The 16,766-nt window shown below is 43.9% G+C and overlaps 2 protein-coding genes across 2 annotated transcripts; one reads left to right on the top strand and one right to left on the bottom strand.

Moving 5' to 3' along the window:
• Window positions 1-340: 340 nt before the first annotated feature.
• cdk8 (cyclin dependent kinase 8) lies at window positions 341-8,287 on the bottom strand. Its single transcript, XM_070986478.1, has 13 exons — window positions 7,819-8,287; window positions 6,364-6,439; window positions 5,786-5,896; window positions 4,780-4,920; window positions 4,017-4,074; window positions 3,806-3,937; window positions 3,548-3,691; window positions 2,663-2,732; window positions 2,429-2,501; window positions 2,127-2,224; window positions 1,865-1,943; window positions 1,571-1,729; window positions 341-1,413 (listed from the first exon to the last, which is right to left on the bottom strand). The coding sequence occupies exons 1-13, from the start codon at window positions 7,944-7,946 to the stop codon at window positions 1,288-1,290; spliced, it is 1,395 nt and encodes a 464-aa protein (XP_070842579.1). The 5' UTR covers window positions 7,947-8,287; the 3' UTR covers window positions 341-1,287.
• Window positions 8,288-9,706: 1,419 nt separating this feature from the next.
• rnf6 (ring finger protein (C3H2C3 type) 6) lies at window positions 9,707-15,962 on the top strand. The gene is made up of 4 exons (XM_070986534.1): window positions 9,707-9,777; window positions 10,925-11,080; window positions 11,261-11,425; window positions 11,925-15,962. Exons 2-4 carry the CDS (start codon window positions 10,939-10,941, stop codon window positions 13,772-13,774), a joined length of 2,157 nt encoding a protein of 718 aa, XP_070842635.1. The 5' UTR covers window positions 9,707-9,777; window positions 10,925-10,938; the 3' UTR covers window positions 13,775-15,962.
• The last annotated feature ends 804 nt before the right edge of the window (window positions 15,963-16,766 follow it).

Genomic DNA, 16,766 nt, shown 5'->3' on the forward strand with positions numbered 1-16,766 from the left:
ACTAATCAATATAGGACTAAGAAGTTGTTGCAGCATATTAAAGGGTCCTTACAAGTCACGGACAATGGGGGGGTCTAAAAATGTGACTGAGAATGGGGTTGGGGATATGATTGTTTTCCTTTTTTGTTACCACAAATCTGCTAATAAAAATAATATTTAAAAAATAAAAGTGAAAATCAACCTTGTTGTGAGCTTTCTGTAATGCCGGATGTTGTCAGAAGCACAAAGACTGATGTCAGCGTTTAAAATGTTTTCTTCCAGCATTTCCTGCCAAAAGGTGAATACAAACCCGCTCAGGTTTGCACCACTCATCAGCTGCTCGCACATAATATCAGCAGTGTCAATGTTTCCACTTTTATTGTCAGGATACTTGCTTCATGTAAAATATTTCAATACAATACAGTACAATGCATGTTCCATCTGCCATCCTCCATGCGATTGGTTGGTTTTGTCATCATGTTGTAAGGCTTGCCCACAGCATACAGCAGCAGAGCGCTTTGCCACTCTTGCCATGAAAACAAAACCATGAAAACAGATTAAATTATAAACTACTAAAATCTTTTTTTGTCATTTTTTTTGTCCTTTCTGAAAACCCTCAATGCCACAGCTGTGGGGGCTCCACATCCTCCCAGCATGCTTCACAGCAGCTCACTTCAGTCCTTAGCTGAGGCCCTCACAGGGCCATACATACAAAATAAACAGACAGACAGACAGACAGACAGACAGACAGACAGACAGACAGACAGACAGACAGGAGGACAGTCGGACAGGGAATCTGTCACAGCTGGCAGTCACATAGCAGCTTTCAGTCTCATCCAAACTCCAACGGGAAGAAGGTGGGGCGCAGGTGGAGGTGTGGAGGCAGGTGGAGAAGAAGAGGGCAGAAGATGACACAACAGATTAACATGTGTCCTCCCAAACCGAGCCATCTTCTCTTGGCTGGTTTGATCGCGTCTGAGTAACACAAACAGGTCGGATTCCATCACAGTATCCACCGCTCTCATCCTCCTGCCGTGTGTTTCACCCACCAGGTTTTGCTCTATAGCGGTGTTTCTAATACTGGGGTTATGGTGTGTTATCTTTAAGTGTACACTGTTGTCATTCTGACCTAACAGACTGCTGCAGACAAGGTGCCCTCTGTGGGGTGGGGCAGGGTGTTTGGGGTGGGGGTTTGTTGCCTTGGACATCCCCACATCCCTCAGTACATTCGTTCAGGTGGGCATGGTGAGGGCTGTGTATGCGTGTATGTGTGTAAGTATGTATATGTGTGTGTGTGGGAGGGGTGTCTCAGTAGCGGTGGGTCTGGTGGGAGTACTGGGGAGGCTGTTGGGAGGTAGAGGAGTATCCCATGCTGCTTTGGGGCAGTGATGTGCTTGGTCCAGGGTTCTGGTAGGCAGCATGTGGATTGGAGCGCTGCACAGAAGAAGACAGTGAGAAAATATTCATTAAACCCTCATCAATTACAATCTTTGGGCAAAACTTCACCTTCACTTTTTATGTCCGAGCCCTCGTGGTTTAAAGGTTTACAGGTTAATTGATCTGCGAGAGAGAGAGAGAGAGAGAGACCCACCTGGTAATCTGAGGTCATGATGAGGCCACCTGAGGTAGTGGTGGGAGGGACAACTCGCACCTTCTTCAGAGGCGGGCCCTGGGCGTGGCTGTTGTCAGGGTTACCAGTGTGCCCAGCCCCATTCGTGTGGTTGTTTCCCTGTTGCTGCTGCTGGTTCTTCTAATGGTTTTAAAAAAAAAAAAATGCTCAGCCCTATTGTGTATTTGCTACCTCTGTGCAATGTTCCGCTTCACCTTTTTGTATATATTCATGTTTAAACGACAGCAGAGGCAGCATTGCACATGGATTTCTTACTTTGTCTGCCTTGTCCTCTGGTTCCTCCTCTGTCAAGAATTCCCTCTTGGGGTAGGGAATCTGGCAGCCTGCAAACACACTGAAACAATGCAAAGAGGCTTGTCAACGCAAAACATTTATTCCCATGGTTTGGCGCTAATTGTCTGAGGGACCTGTTCAACGTGGTGGATGTCTCTCAGTCATGTGACTGAAGCTAAGGAGCAGCACAAGATAGATGAACTAGAAAGAGTCTATATGTATGTGTGCGTGTGCTGTGACTCACTCAGAGGTGGGCAAGGGCTCCTCCAAAAAGTAGGGGTCCTGCATGGCCTGCTCAGATGTGATTCTACGGATGGGGTCCATGGTCAGCAGCTTCTGCAGCTTTAATGAATTGCAGACAACATTAGCCTCAAACAAGAAACCATGAATAGAAGGGACATAATGACAAAGCATGCTTCATTTGTCATGGAGAAACAAACTATAGCTGCATGGTTGACGTGAATTTGCCATCGTTATAATACTATAATGTCTAGAAGTTATGCAAATTACATGGAAATGCCTGATTACTGAGGCACTGTAACTCACCAAGTGGAATGCTTTGCTGTCTGGTTTGACTTTATGTTTTTCCATGTACTTTATAAGGCTGCAGTTTGTGTATCTGTGATAGAGGGGGAACAAACAGATCAATAGCAGTGCAGTGCAAAGTAAAAGTTGCATGCACTCAAAAATGTCTTTGTGCCAGCAGACAGAGCACTTTGCTTTGCTCTAACTTTGTTTCTGATCTGAGAAAACTGGGACAGCAGTGCTCTGCAGACTCACGTGTTCCTCCTAAAGTCTTTCATCAGCGTGGAGTGTTCTGGCATCTTTTTGATGTCCTCCCAGTCTTTATCTGTCAGTTGAGGGAAAGACAGGATTACACCACGTCACACCCTCCCCTCCCTTCAAGAAGAGATTATTTAGGTTGCAGGGTCTGGATTACAATCTTTTTAAGCACAAATGCCCATGAGTTCCCCACAACAACCCCTTTTACAACAAGAGAATATTGAGCTTTGGTTTTAACTTACAGGTCACGATCTGGGTATTTATTCATATATATCTGATAATGCCTTTCTAATCATCAATTATCTCTATGCTTTCAATATAAACCTCCATTTCTGTAACTGCCAAACATTGCATAAAGATAGCAAAATTCGTGTGGCTGGATATCCTGCAGAACCAAAACACACAGACTGGTGAGTTACACAACTAGAGCAGCAGAGATGGTAGAAGGAAAAAAAAGATCAGAAGCAGCTCAAGTGAACTGGAAAAAATAGGCCCAAATGTAGCCCTGCAAGTAAAAGTTTCTATGTTTGTGACTTGGCTTCATCTATCGTGTCAGTTGATGTTCTGAGCCCACAGATCACATTACTGCCTAAAGAAAAAGGAGCAAGACCAACGAAACAATCTTCCTCTGCTAAGAACTCAAAGTGTTTACCCTTCCACAGCATTTTTCCATTGAAAAAGGCAACACAGCAGCTGTGACACTTTGGTGTAATAGCAGCTGAACAGTGTTCATATACGTGCATTGTTAAAATCTGAAGCACATATTTCCATTAATGTCTCAAGTAACACATCCCCTGAAGCAATTCAGGCATAGCATTCACAAATCTAATGCTTTAAAACTGAGCATTTTCCCAACAGAGTCTGGCAGCAATGGACCCTCACCTGCAGGGAAGCCCATGACATTAAAGATGCGGTCCAGTTGGTCATGGTGGTAAGGGTTACTGGTCTTGATGTCCTCCTGGCGACAGTGGAATATGGGCTCAGATGTCAGCAGCTCTGCAAAAATGCAGCCAATCGCCCAGATGTCTGAAAGAAAAGCACAGTACACAACTAACTTAAGCCGTCACTTGACAGTGGAACTGGTTGCACACATTCATTAATGGGATGCTACACAGACTGATGGTGCTGCACAATTCTGACCGATGGCTTTGGTGTAGTGCCGAGCCCCAAGCAGTAGTTCAGGTGCTCTGTACCAGAAGGTGACCACCACGGGGTCGAGATCGGCTAAAGGCTTCAGCGGTGAATTGAAGAGACGGGCAAACCCCATGTCCGCTGCAGGATAGACATTGTAATCAGTAAAGTAACAGAAAACTTAAACAGTAAGTGGCTAAAAAGGAGACAGTATACATACCAATCTTTACTCTACCCCTTTCTGGCCCTTCCCCCATCACTAAAATGTTAGCTGGTTTCTGGGAAGGGGACAAGAGACATAACAACAATTGTAAACATGTTTCTACAATTCAAATATTTCAAATAATGTCAAAAATAAACTGAGATCGATTCAGAGATTCAGATTAGTTTGGCCCAGTTGAACCTGGTGAACTACAGTCCTGAATATGGTGTGTTCTCAAAACTTTGTTGCTGCCCTCCAGTGGACAAATAAGCCCACTGCACCCCACAAGTGGCAAGATTTACCATTTCCATCTGATTTTGCCAGCATGTGGCCATTACAAGCAGACAATTTGGCTGTTAAAATTTGTAAAAACAACACATTGTGGATTATTTCTTAAGTTCTTAGTTTACAGAACCAACAGCAACACCAGAAAGCTTGTAAGGTTCATTCTGATCGCCTGAAATACAACTTGTTTAAAATAAACTTTAATGAAATTAACTTCCAGCAAAACAACTCTAACACATAATACTGCAGAAGAAGCAAACAAGGTCAACTCGAATGTGTTCACAGATCATCAGTCCAATCACATAAAACATTTAAAACGTGTAGTTATGAGCCATAACTAAACACATGCAGACTGACGCAGCTTCACATGCCCGTGAATGATTCTCTGCCCAATCAATCTTACAATCTCTCATCAACTGTTGCCTTGTTTTCCCTTCTACCTAAATATTTTCTCCCTCCCCCTCCTCTCCTCCCCTCCCCTTCCCAGTCCTCTTACAAGGTCTCTGTGGAGGACCCAGTTGGCGTGGAGGTAATGGATGCCATCCAGGATCTGGTAGAGCAGAGACTTGACCATCCCTCTAGGCAGCTGAAGTGGCTTCTTGTTGGCCTTGGACGCTCTGTGGAACTTAATAATGTGCTACAGAAAGATAAGAGCATATTAATTGAATTGTGGTAAGCCTGCACATGATGACTGAAATCTATCATTTTGTGTCATTTTCTACATTCCCAAAAGTAAGTTTATGCTACTGGCAAGTTGAATAAGGCTGATGTTTGTGGCATGTGTTTCCACTTCCATGGGAGGGGAATGTGAGTGCTGCAGCTTTGTGGCACAAAATGGCATTTAAACTCAGTTCTGATACGCTGCCAACTGTAATGCTGCAGAGGTTTGACGACCAAATGCTGAATTCTTCTTGGTGTATGTGCATGTTTTAATGAGACTTCACAATGCATAATTAGCACCATTTTCAGTCTCCTTCCTCACAAAATGGTTGATGAAGAATGTGGGTATGTGCATCAGCACTGTGAGTAATTCTGCACTCGTCTGTGCTTTTGTCCCTCGTTTGAAAAATGTAAATATTCATGATAAGTGCAAAGCAGCAGCAGAGGGCCTAAAAATATATAAGCTAATTGTAAACACTGAGTAAACTAAAAGTACTGCTTTCAAGCTCTCACATAAATTGGAGGGAATCTGCAGTATGTGCATGTGTGTTGGTCTAAACTAATAAAGCAATTATCAAAAATGAGTTATACAGAAAATATCCACATGCATTCCAACTCATATGGACATATTCAGCAGACAAGACTGCTGTGTTTTTGATAGGTCATGCCATGCAGCTCCAGTGTGTGTGTGGAAGAGAGGAGCATGTGTTTGGTTCATCCACTGGCTTTTAGTAGTGACTGGGACATACTGTCAGGCTGCTTTGCTGTTGTGTGTGTGTGTGTGTGTGTGTGTGTGTGTGTGTGTGTGTGTGTGTGTGTGTGTGTGTGTGTGTGCATTTTACCCAGAGATCATGTTCGGCGTAGTCAAAGAGCAGCCATACTTTACGGTCTGCGTGTGACAGGAAAACCTTCTGCAGTGAGATGACATTGGGGTGCTTCAGCTCCCGCAGCAGCTGCAACACACACACCCAATGAGAGGAGCGAACACACCCTCATGGCAGAAATCATGAATGACAAATAGCCAATTTGTAGTAATTAATGCAAAAAGTGGGGAATTTATAACCAGTTGTCATAAATAATACAAATGTTGGTGCACACAGTATCACCTGTGCAACTGAATGCATAAAAAGATGTGCAATGCAATTTTTAGAGTATATGATGTCTGACTTATTGTTTTTTTGAGGGCATGATTTACATGAAGAGCATATGATTTTGTGTCTACCCTGTGTGTGCCCTACATTGATGTCCATTTTCTAATTTGCTTTCTGTGATTCTTCCTAGCTCACGAGTTGTATGTCTGTTGCTTAACAAAAGCTACTTTGTGAAGGTGATTCGGACATTACATAAACCACCTTGGAATGGCATGAGGGTGCTAAACAGAGACCAAACAAAGGGATGGAGTGAGCCAAGTAGTTCTTACTGCAATCTCTCTGCATGCCGACATGGAGATGCCAGTGCCTTCAATCTGCTTGAGGGCGTAGTCCTTATCGTCCTTCCTACAAACAGAGAGAGGCAGAGCAACTTCAACACCAGGCCAGACTGCAGGCCCCCTGAGAGCTGTCTGCACAGAAACATAAAGAGGGGCACTTGGCAGCTGGCACAGGGACTCTGAGAAGAGGCCGAGTTGCATTACCTCCAGATTTGTGTAATCAAGCTCACCTCTGAGGCTCAACACAATAGAGGGGGAAAGGAAACAGGCCCTGTCTGGCAGCTGGCGAGGGACAAACAGAGCACTGGGACTGGCTCTCACTTGAATGAAATGGGTACAGCCCCTCCCTCTCCCTGGCCTAAATCATCTCATAAACCCATGCTTTGTGCCTCCTCAGGCCTCCTCCAACTGCTGCAGCACGAATTAGCTCACAGAGTCTCATAAACAGCAGCCTCCTAAAGTGAACACAAACATCTTTAAACACTTTAGGGCTCCTTTGTGTGGTTCCGGCTGCCAGTATGTCCTGACTGTGATAATGGGCCTGAAGCTGCCTTCAGCTCTGGTCTAGACTGTTACAAGGATTGCATTAGAAACAGTAAGAAAAAGGGAACTGAATAAGAGGATCAGAAATGAAGGTGGGTGGCACCCGGTGTCCTCAGGTGCGGATCATGAACCACAATCTCTACAGGTCAGGTGCAGCCAGGGACCTTTGTTGCATGTCATTTCCCACCTTCCCCTCCCCTTATTTCATGTAACCGCTCCAATATTTACTAAAAGGCAGAGAAATGCTCACAAAGTACTTAAAAAAAGAGAATGAAGGTGGACAAAAAGAGCATGAAAACACCACATATGTAGGCTTGTTAAATTATTATTATATCATATACTCAAATAAATGATGTTTTAGCAGAAAAAACAGTATTAGCTTTACCAAAGTAGCAGAACACCAAACATTAAAACAAACTCTGGTGTGCCAGACTCCTCTTAAATAAAAATAATAATAATAACAGTTTTAACCATTTCACACAAAGCCTTCAGACCGATGGCAAAACTCAGAGATCTTCCCTCACAAGTGCTTGCACATGCATCTGCTGCAACTTAATAAAATAACACCGAGCAGCAACACAGAACTAATGCCTGCGATGCTTTAACAAAAACAACAACACAAGTCGAGCACACCACAGTCACTCAGGTAAACCATGTCAGTGCTTTTAAACACGTCACTGAGCTGCATCAGCATCCTGACAGCGCAGGTAATTTCAATCCCCTGCCCTTCACTCTGATCTCTCGTTTCTCTGCATAAATCTCTACAGACATGCCTCCTTTGCCCGTGGCACACATTCCAGGCTTGATGGGGAAAATGGGAGAAGTGATTAAAATGTATCTGGCAAAGGGAGGACGGCTGGCGAAGGGTTCACTGGCTAGAGGCCTTGCTGGTCATCAACTCACCCATCTTTTCTCTTTGCCTTGTATACATGACCGTAGGTGCCTCTTCCCACTTTGCATCCTTCGTACTCAAACAGGTCCTCGACACGCTCTCTTTCGCCGGTCAGTTTCACTTTAAAATCATAGTCCATTTTCACCACCGTTTGGGCCAAGTGTACCCGCTCCTTCCTTTTTTAAAGCGTCGCTTGGGAGGCAACTACGCTACTCCGACGAGCTCGGTTTGGTAATTCGGCGAGTTGCCTTCCCCAGCGTGGCCCTTTCTTCCTTCAACCCAGCTTCCACATCGAGTTTACGGGTCAAATTGTTTGTACCGGAGGAGATGCGCGGTGCTCGGAGACAGTCCAGGTGGAAAACGAGCCCGAAATATATTCCTTTCTCTTGTTGCTGCGTTTCTCCCAGCCGGTATCTGCTCCAAAGAGACGCACTTCACTCGGCAACGACGACGTATTCGCGCACGGCACTGTCGTAAAATGTCGTGAAGACAGCCCTGCAGCAGAGAAAGAGCTACAGAAAATGGGTAGACAGATTGCACCACGTGGGAATTCATACTCGTAAAAAACTGGAGCTTACGTCTATTTTCGTTCAATCATAGCAACTGTATGAAGAAAAATAATGCATATTTTGCCATAATATAGATTTTTTAAAGTTATAATACAGGCGCACTTTTTTATTGTTAGTCTGCCTGAGTATAACAATATATTAATCCAACTGCCTTGCATTAGAGGGGATAAGGAGATCATATTTTGTTCCTAATAGCATAATAAGTACATTATTCTTAAATGTGTGATACTAATTAGAAAAGAAATGAAGGAGAACAGTATTTAAACCCAAATATAGAAGAAAGTGTGCATTATTTTAAATAGGATAAAATGGAATAAGATTAAACAGACAGTTATAGAGCAGCTGTAAGTAGCCAAATAAAAGTGCAGAAGAGAAATTCATTGAACTCAGAAGAAAACTGCAGTTTAATTTAGATTTGAAAGCTGCTAAAGCTGGAGCACACATAAGATCAGGAAGTGACAGGTCACCACAAAATATGACAGACCTGCAATGATTAGTTGATAAATTGATCAGTCGATTTATTGCTCCAGTAATTTTTCAAGCAAAAATGCCAAACATTTGCTGCTTTCAGCTTCTTAAATATTAGGATTTGTTGTTTTTCTTTGCCATTAATAATAGTAAATGTAGAATCGTTGAATTTTGAACCATTGGTTAGACAAAAGTAGTCATTTGAAGACATTCCTTTGGGGTCTTTTCACAGTTTTTTTTTTTTTTAACACTTAATAGATTAAATGATTAATCGTGAAAATAATTGGCAGATTACTCGACAGGCTAAAGGCATTTCATTGTAACATTGCTGTGGTTGATACCCAAGAACCCTTTACTACAGACTCACTTGAAGAATACCAGTATGTTGGAGTATTACAGGCATTTTTTGATTGGGAAATATTTAATGATAGAATGGTCATCAAGATGGTTATCAAGATGTCACAAAGCTATTTTAGCTGACCATGAACATGATTTGTGAGAAAATAAACGAATCAACATCCAGCAACCTTAACAGATGATGGTCAACAATACTAATTAAAACACCCAAAATGTACTATTTAGAACATATTTCTTTGTTTAATACATTTTTTCAAATGTTGTAGGTAGTATACTCCTCTCTGTGATACAGCAGCAGCATCATGTTTGAAGTCTATTTGACTTCGAGATGTTGAGGTTTCAAACTATAATTTGAAGAATAGAATAATTTTGTTGATGTGCACGCCTCGTACTTAATTTGCCCTTTTTTAGACAACAAACGTTGGGGCCTGTTTTGCAGATGTCGTGTTACCTAGGAACTAATGTAGCCACGGAGGTTGTTTTCGACGGACGCTGTAATGTTGCACCACTGGTCCCATCTTGGTTTGAGAGAAGGGAGAGTAAAGCAAACCGTCCATATTACCGCTGCTTTGTCAGGTAGTAAATTCCGTTTAATGTCATTGTCATCACTTATAAAAGTATGCTAGGGTTAAGTGTGAAATTCCGTATTCATTAACTGCTTCATAAAATGGTTTGTCATGTTTATATCAGAAGAGTTATTTAGCCTTACAGCTAACTGGCGAGTCAGCTAACAGTAGTGTCGACGGACTGCTATTCGCTAACGTTAGATGTGCTAATTTGCTAGAGCTTGGTTAGCAACTAAAGCGTTGCGCATTCAAAATGACACTTCGGAGCCTTGGGTTGTCCACAAAACTTACTGTTGTAATTGGACGGCAACACAGTTAACCATTGCCAGACATTAACACCGAGACTACCTAATTCTGACATAAAGCGCACAAGATTCTTTGTCTTTCCTTCTTTGCCCTGCGTTTACATGGAGGAGACCTCCGTTTAGTTTATCGTGTGCCGCCTTTGTAGAGCAGTGATTGGACGCTTGGCGTGTCCGTCATTTAGACTAGGCCGGCGATTGGTGGTAAACCAGGATGACAACGCCAGTTTTGTTGCATTATTCCCCTGCCTTCAACATGGCCTTCCGTAGCCACTGTTGTAACTTGGCTAATATTAGCTCAGCTGAAGACTATGTTGTTATTAGGGTGTCTATCGGCTGTTCCTTACAGTGAACTAATTGAGCATTTATCCACACGTTAAGTTAGATGAATTTGCGACACCAGTCGTACAGTGAAACATTAGCAAGCTCAACGTTACTATAGCCTTATTCGGTCTCTTACTGGTGGAGTCTTTCGATAGAAAATGGATGGCGTTGTCTTAACTGTCGCCCTTGGCTAGAGATTAGTCACTACAAGGCTAAGGTAATCGAACGTCTCTCACTGCATTGCACTGCTTTTCATTTTGCTGTAGTTTCTAATACTACTCAGGGAGTCCATGCTGTATACCTGAGCAGGACGTTTGTTCTGTATCTTTCCAGGGAGTCAAATAGCCATTAGCTTGTCTTTTTTCATGAACAACACATTGTAATGACATGGGAGCATGTCAGCTTTAACAGTGGGATGGCAAGGGTTCTGTGTGACTGCAGCCCTTTATAAAATCAAATGTAAATGCTGCAATGGGTACGATCAAATAACATGCCACTCCTGACTGACACCCTCACTTATCTGTCTGCTAGCACTTTTCACGGTGATGGACCCTCCTGGTGGGGGAGACGAACGGCGGAGGCAGGCAGAGCGTCTTCGACGGGAGGAAGCATACTATCACTTTATTAATGAACTGAGTGAAGAGGAGTACCGCCTGATGAGAGACAGCAACCTGCTTGGCACTCCTGGTGAGGACATACACATCTTACTAAATGCACTGATCGTTAATATAGTCTTACAGTATCTCACATATATTCTGAGCATCTGAACTTTACATTGTGTACATAATGTCACAATGTATGATGCTGATAATAGTACAGGAGACGGCATTGTTGTTCTTGACCCACTGCTGGCCGTGTGTCTCCCAGGGGAGGTAACTGCTGAGGAGCTCCGGCAGCGTCTTGATGGAGCAAAAGAGCGCATGTCATCTCAGCCCCGTACTGAGCAGCGCTCGCAGACTGCTGATTCCGGAGAACAGCAGGGGAGCAGTGGTGATGGAGAGGAGAGAGGTGCTGGAGGGAGACGAGGGCCAGGTAGGGAAGAGGGAGAGGGTCTTATCTCTATTTGATCTTTCCAAATCTGGCTCTCTCTAGTCATGATGCCATACGGCTTAGGCTAAGTCACTGCTGAGTAAAGAAGAAGCCAAAAAAAAATCACATAATAATAGGTCTGGACTGGGCCAGTTTTACTGAACTGTAAAACAACTGATGGTTTTCATCATAGCTTACAAAGCACAAATAAAAACTGAATGCTCTTGAAACACTTTTCATACATTATTCAGGACAGTTATTTATATTTTTTTTTATTTTCATGTGGCATTGGCTTTGGCAAGTTATTAACAAGGTTGCAACACTGTTCAGCTCTGGTATGAAACAGACTAAAACTGTCAGTGTTTTAAGTGGACACCAGGAAAGAGCAATGTTTTTATTAGGGTTTTCTTGAATAAGAGAAATACAGAAGAGAATACATTTTGGGGTGAATACATAGTTTACACTTCATTTGTACAGTCTTACCAATATCTGTTTTTTACAGGGGCTACAGAGCCTGGAGCAGAAGCTTCTAATGGTGACTCATTACTGGAGTGGCTGAACACTTTCAGACGCACTGGTAATGCTACTCGCAGTGGGCAGAGTGGCAACCAGACATGGCGTGCTGTCAGCCGGACCAACCCTAACAGTGGAGAATTTCGCTTTAGCCTGGAAATCAACATCAACCATGATCAGCCAGAGCCCGGGGAGCACAGCGACGCTGCGGACACTGCAGAGCTGCCAGTGACTGCCCCAAATACAACTTCACCCTCTATACGCACTGCTTCCTCTTTCTCCAGCCCTCGTCCGTCAGCCACGTCAAGGCCAACCCCGTATCCCACCCCCCGCCCAGCCCTTAGTAGGAGGATGCAGACACGGCGTACACGCAGCAGCACTACCACTCTTTCTATGAGCCCCCCTGCACTTCCTGCACCAGTGGCTGCTCCAGCCGCTGCTCAGAGGAGAGGTGCCACTTTGCACTCTTTAGCACCTCCTCCCACTCTTCCCAACCCTCCTGTTGATCAAACTACACCTTCACAACAAGCCCTGGATGCAGAAGTAGAGCAGAGCAGTGATGATATGTCTGCTTCTATAGACTGTCCCCGTGTGTCACCCCAGTCTGTATCTCAGGCCCCGGCAGTGGGACAGGAATCACGTGGCAGTCGGACTCGATCACGTGGTCGTGCACGCAGGGCGGTAGCTGGGGGTGGGATTTCATCCCGCTTATCAAGGCGAAGCCGTTCCCCCTTGCACAGAATACCTGTCGCCACTACCATTACACCATCAAGCAGTGGTGTCAGTGCCTCTAGCATTCATACCGTTGAGCCAGGTAATGGCACAAGTTCCATTTCCATGGAAACAGGGGAGGCTATAGCAGAACCTGCAGCTTTAACAGAGCTGGCTGCAGAGACAGGAGAACGTGAGAGTGAATCACATTTAACAGGATCAGGAAGTTCCGCGGTGCGACGGCACCCAACCATCATGCTGGACCTGCAGGTGAGAAGGATTCGACCTGGTGAAAACCGCGACCGGGACAGCATCGCCAGTAGAACGCGCTCACGTGCCCGCGTTGCTGAGAATACTGTCACATTTGAAAGTGACAGTGGTGGATTTAGACGCACCATCTCCCGCTCTGAGCGAGCTGGGATCCGCACCTATGTGAGCACTATCCGGATTCCGCTGCGGCGCATCAGTGAGACAGGCCTGGGGGAGCCCAACTCCACTGCCCTGCGTTCCATCTTGCGCCAGATCATGACTGGATTTGGGGAACTGAGCTCCCTAATGGAGACAGAGGCTGATTCTGAAGCTGTCGCACCTAGCCAAACAGATGCTAGTAGTACAGTTAGTAACACTAGTCCAGCTAGTCGTCTGCATACAAATGAGAGTGCAGCTGGCCAGGTTGGTACAGGTGTGGTAGATCAGGAGAGGCTGGGGCTGGTAGGAAGTGAGGAGGACCAGGGTGGACAGGCCAGGCTCGGAGGAGGGGTAGTGAGCACCACAGAGGGACGGGCCACCAGCAGAGACACCAACAACCTGGTAGAAAATGGCACTCTACCCATCCTGCGGCTTGCACACTTCTTCTTGCTCAACGATGAGGAGGATGACGAACACCCTAGGGGCCTAACCAAGGAGCAGATTGACAATCTATCCACACGTACCTATGGTCAGGCCAGCCTGGAGGGGGAGATGGGTCGTGCATGCAGTGTCTGCATCAATGATTATGCCCAGGGCAACAAGCTGCGTCGCTTGCCCTGCTCCCATGAATTCCACATCCACTGCATCGACCGTTGGCTATCCGAAAACAACACCTGCCCCATCTGCAGGCAGCCCATACTCGCGGTGCATCATGACTGACCTACTTGCTCACAGAAACAGCTATTATGTTCCTGGCTGGCTGAACTGAGCAGACCCAAGTGAGCTTTGCATGTACATAGCGCTTTCATGGCTAAATTTGTTTGAAAATATCCATTGTGTTGAAGTTGAAGAAGGTTGAACCAAAAGTGCGGAAAAAAGAAACTATAAATGCAGAGATTAACAAAACTTTATTTTTTTAGACTCTTTGTTTTCAGCAACTTGTTTGATTTTCTTCTTCCTGTGACCTGTTTCTCTGGTCTCTGTCACAAAGCTTCAGAGGCCCATGTCAATGGATGGCATTAATGCTTAAGGAGCTCCTGTAGCCGCTGCTGACTAGTCTCACTTTAGCTCTTTAATGTCTGATACATGTGACGTCTTTGTCACAACTGGACTAAACAAATCACTTCTAGACTTGATTTATTCAGTATAAGCTGTAAATAACTCAACACTGCTTGTATTTAAGGTTTTGAAGCAAGATGCTCCTCACATGCTATCTGTTGAGAATGGAAGCAGGAAACCTTCAGGGTTTTTTTTTTTTAGTTTCACCATTTTAAAGTTTCGATATCCATTTTAAAGTGTCCCTTTAAAGGTCCAACGTGTAGGATTTAGTGGCATCAAGTGGTGAGGTTCCTAATTGCAACCAACTCAATACCCCTTGCCTCACCGTCCCCTACAGTGGTCGCTAAAAATGGGAATGGCCCTCTCTAGAGCCAGTGTTTTGCTCGTCCGTTCAGGGTTACTCTGGAAACATGGTGGTGCAACATGGAAGAGGATCTGCTCCCTCTGTAGATGTAAAGAACTCATTCTAAGGAAATAAGAACAACGATTCCAGGTGACTATACACTAATGAAAACATAATTCTCATATTAAATTCCATTTATGCCAACTGATCCCCCTAAATCCTACACACTGGACCTTTTAAGTTGCTTAAGAAATGTATGATTTATTGGGATGTGTATGAGCTATGTATTTAAGTTTGAAATAAGTTTAAATCTGTACATTTACCAGTATTTGTTTGTTAGGCCCTCTCCATAAACTTGTCCCATATAATTGCAATACAGAATTCATCCATAAAAGTCACCCACTAAAATCAGCCACTTTGAAATCATCCTCACTACCCATATGAGCAGCACAATTTAAATGAAATACAGAAGGCATGTGATAATCAGGAATTCAAAGTTGTAATTTAGTATGAGTTGTGCAATATCGAGCGAAAAGACAGTATTGTTTGTTTTGCTGTTCATTGTTGTTTACATTGTAATGCCTGATCATCATCTCCACTTCAAAACAAAGTCTTGTTTACCCTGAAACCATTGTTTCCTGTCGGTTCCTGTTGCAGTTTTGGGTCCATACCTGATGGACACCCTGGGATCTGTGTCATGAAGGTGCATTGTGTAGTTAGCCTGATCCATCCGCTGAGCAAAAAACCTGGAACATGGAATTAGAAAATAAAAAGTGAAAGTTTTTACAGTTGTTCAGCTAACTATGAAATCCTTCATTAGATAGGTGCTGGAAAGTTGATGTATGGAGCTCTGGCTCTAACACTGCAATTTATGCTAATGAGAATCATGTATATGAGTTCCAGTAAGAGTGCAACACCTGAACGAGGCAGTGTTAGCAACATGATATTCCTGTGCGCTTTTTATGGTTTGTTTTTACATTACATGCGCAGATATTGTCCGTTTCTAGTGTAGCATAGGTGGATTATTTAGCCACCTAGTCTGTGTGTTGCCACCAGGTTCACTTTGCGCATCAACAACACTACACAGGAGCTGCAACATTTCTGCAGTTAACATGTCACCAATAAAACTGCAGGAATGATACAGTCTAATATGTCAGAATGTGTGAGAGTGGGTCAAGTGTGTGTGGTTGAATGGTGTGTGCATGTGAGTGTGTGCGTGCTGAAGGAAAGGTCCCAGTAAACCTGGTTCTCAGAAAGCTTCTGTTCGGCTCGTGTCCACTTTGGGAGAGCTGGGGCGGGTCGTGGCCACTCAGTTAAGAAGTAAATATTTATTCTGTTCCTATTTAATAAGATGGAAATCAGCTTTTGAAATATGAATATGTATTATGTTACAATGTGATGAGAGTAAATGAAACAGTTAAATATGTTACTATGTAATAAAATGAAGACATGGGTTTTCTTCTCTGCTCCTTAACATGGAATAAAATGCAGCTTTGTTATGCCTGGACACGTGTATATGGCTGTATGCATATACGGTTGGTGTGTGCGCACACAACAACAATGCACGAGGAGAACACTGCGCGCGTGTAGGTTTGAGCGACAGCTTTCAACGGCAACCGCGCGAGATACCAGCAAGGTTTTTTTTTTGTTTTAACCACATTGCGGCGAAAAAAGGAGCTTTGCGTCAACCAGTGTCAGGAAGTTCAGACAAGGGTATTATGCCGCAGAAGGGATTTAAAAGTCTCTGTGAGCGGTTCGGTGGCTTCATATCACCGTTAAACTGCAGCCGTTGGGGTGAGTGTTTGCTAACGTTCCATATTCACAATGTGTATCAACGTATCATCTGTTAGCAAACTTTAACTAAATGTTGCAGTTTTAGCGTTATTTAATTAGGTTTATAGCCAGGTTAATGCCTCTTCTCTACTAATAACTAACGTTAGCGTTGTGTTTTACCGTTTACTGTTATCCCCTCTGTTTTAAATGGTTAGTAGCTGTCACGTTAACTCACTATTTATGCTTAAATTTAATCTTTTGCGTCCAAGAGGCACGGGGACGCGCACGCATCTTTTCATATGATGCGCGTGCCCGTGCCTCTGAAGAGGCACCAGACTGTCACAAAGCCAGACAGGACAGAAGCAGACGTGTGACAGTCGGCCTTCAAAATAAAGGTTTACTGATCATTTCTTAGAAGTAGTAAAGTTACGCTGTTATACTGCAGCAAACGATTATTTTCACCATCAATTAATCTGCGACTTATTTTTTTGGCCAGTCTACTACTTGGTTTGGAAAATGTCCTTTACAATTTCCTAA

Source organism: Chaetodon trifascialis, chromosome 18, assembly GCF_039877785.1.
Source record: "Chaetodon trifascialis isolate fChaTrf1 chromosome 18, fChaTrf1.hap1, whole genome shotgun sequence".
Taxonomy (NCBI): domain Eukaryota; kingdom Metazoa; phylum Chordata; class Actinopteri; order Chaetodontiformes; family Chaetodontidae; genus Chaetodon; species Chaetodon trifascialis.

Excerpts from the sequence above, each read along its gene's own strand:
- cdk8 (XM_070986478.1), bottom strand. The coding sequence starts at position 7,946 with ATGGACTATGATTTTAAAGTGAAACTGACCGGCGAAAGAGAGCGTGTC. Across the intron at positions 4,921-5,785 it reads ACGCCGAACATGATCTCTGG|CACATTATTAAGTTCCACAG; the intron begins GTAAAATGCACA and ends ATCTTTCTGTAG. Across the intron at positions 2,733-3,547 it reads TGTCATGGGCTTCCCTGCAG|ATAAAGACTGGGAGGACATC; the intron begins GTGAGGGTCCAT and ends CTCAACTGACAG.
- rnf6 (XM_070986534.1), top strand. The coding sequence starts at position 10,939 with ATGGACCCTCCTGGTGGGGGAGACGAACGGCGGAGGCAGGCAGAGCGT. Across the intron at positions 11,081-11,260 it reads CAACCTGCTTGGCACTCCTG|GGGAGGTAACTGCTGAGGAG; the intron begins GTGAGGACATAC and ends TGTGTCTCCCAG. Across the intron at positions 11,426-11,924 it reads TGGAGGGAGACGAGGGCCAG|GGGCTACAGAGCCTGGAGCA; the intron begins GTAGGGAAGAGG and ends TGTTTTTTACAG.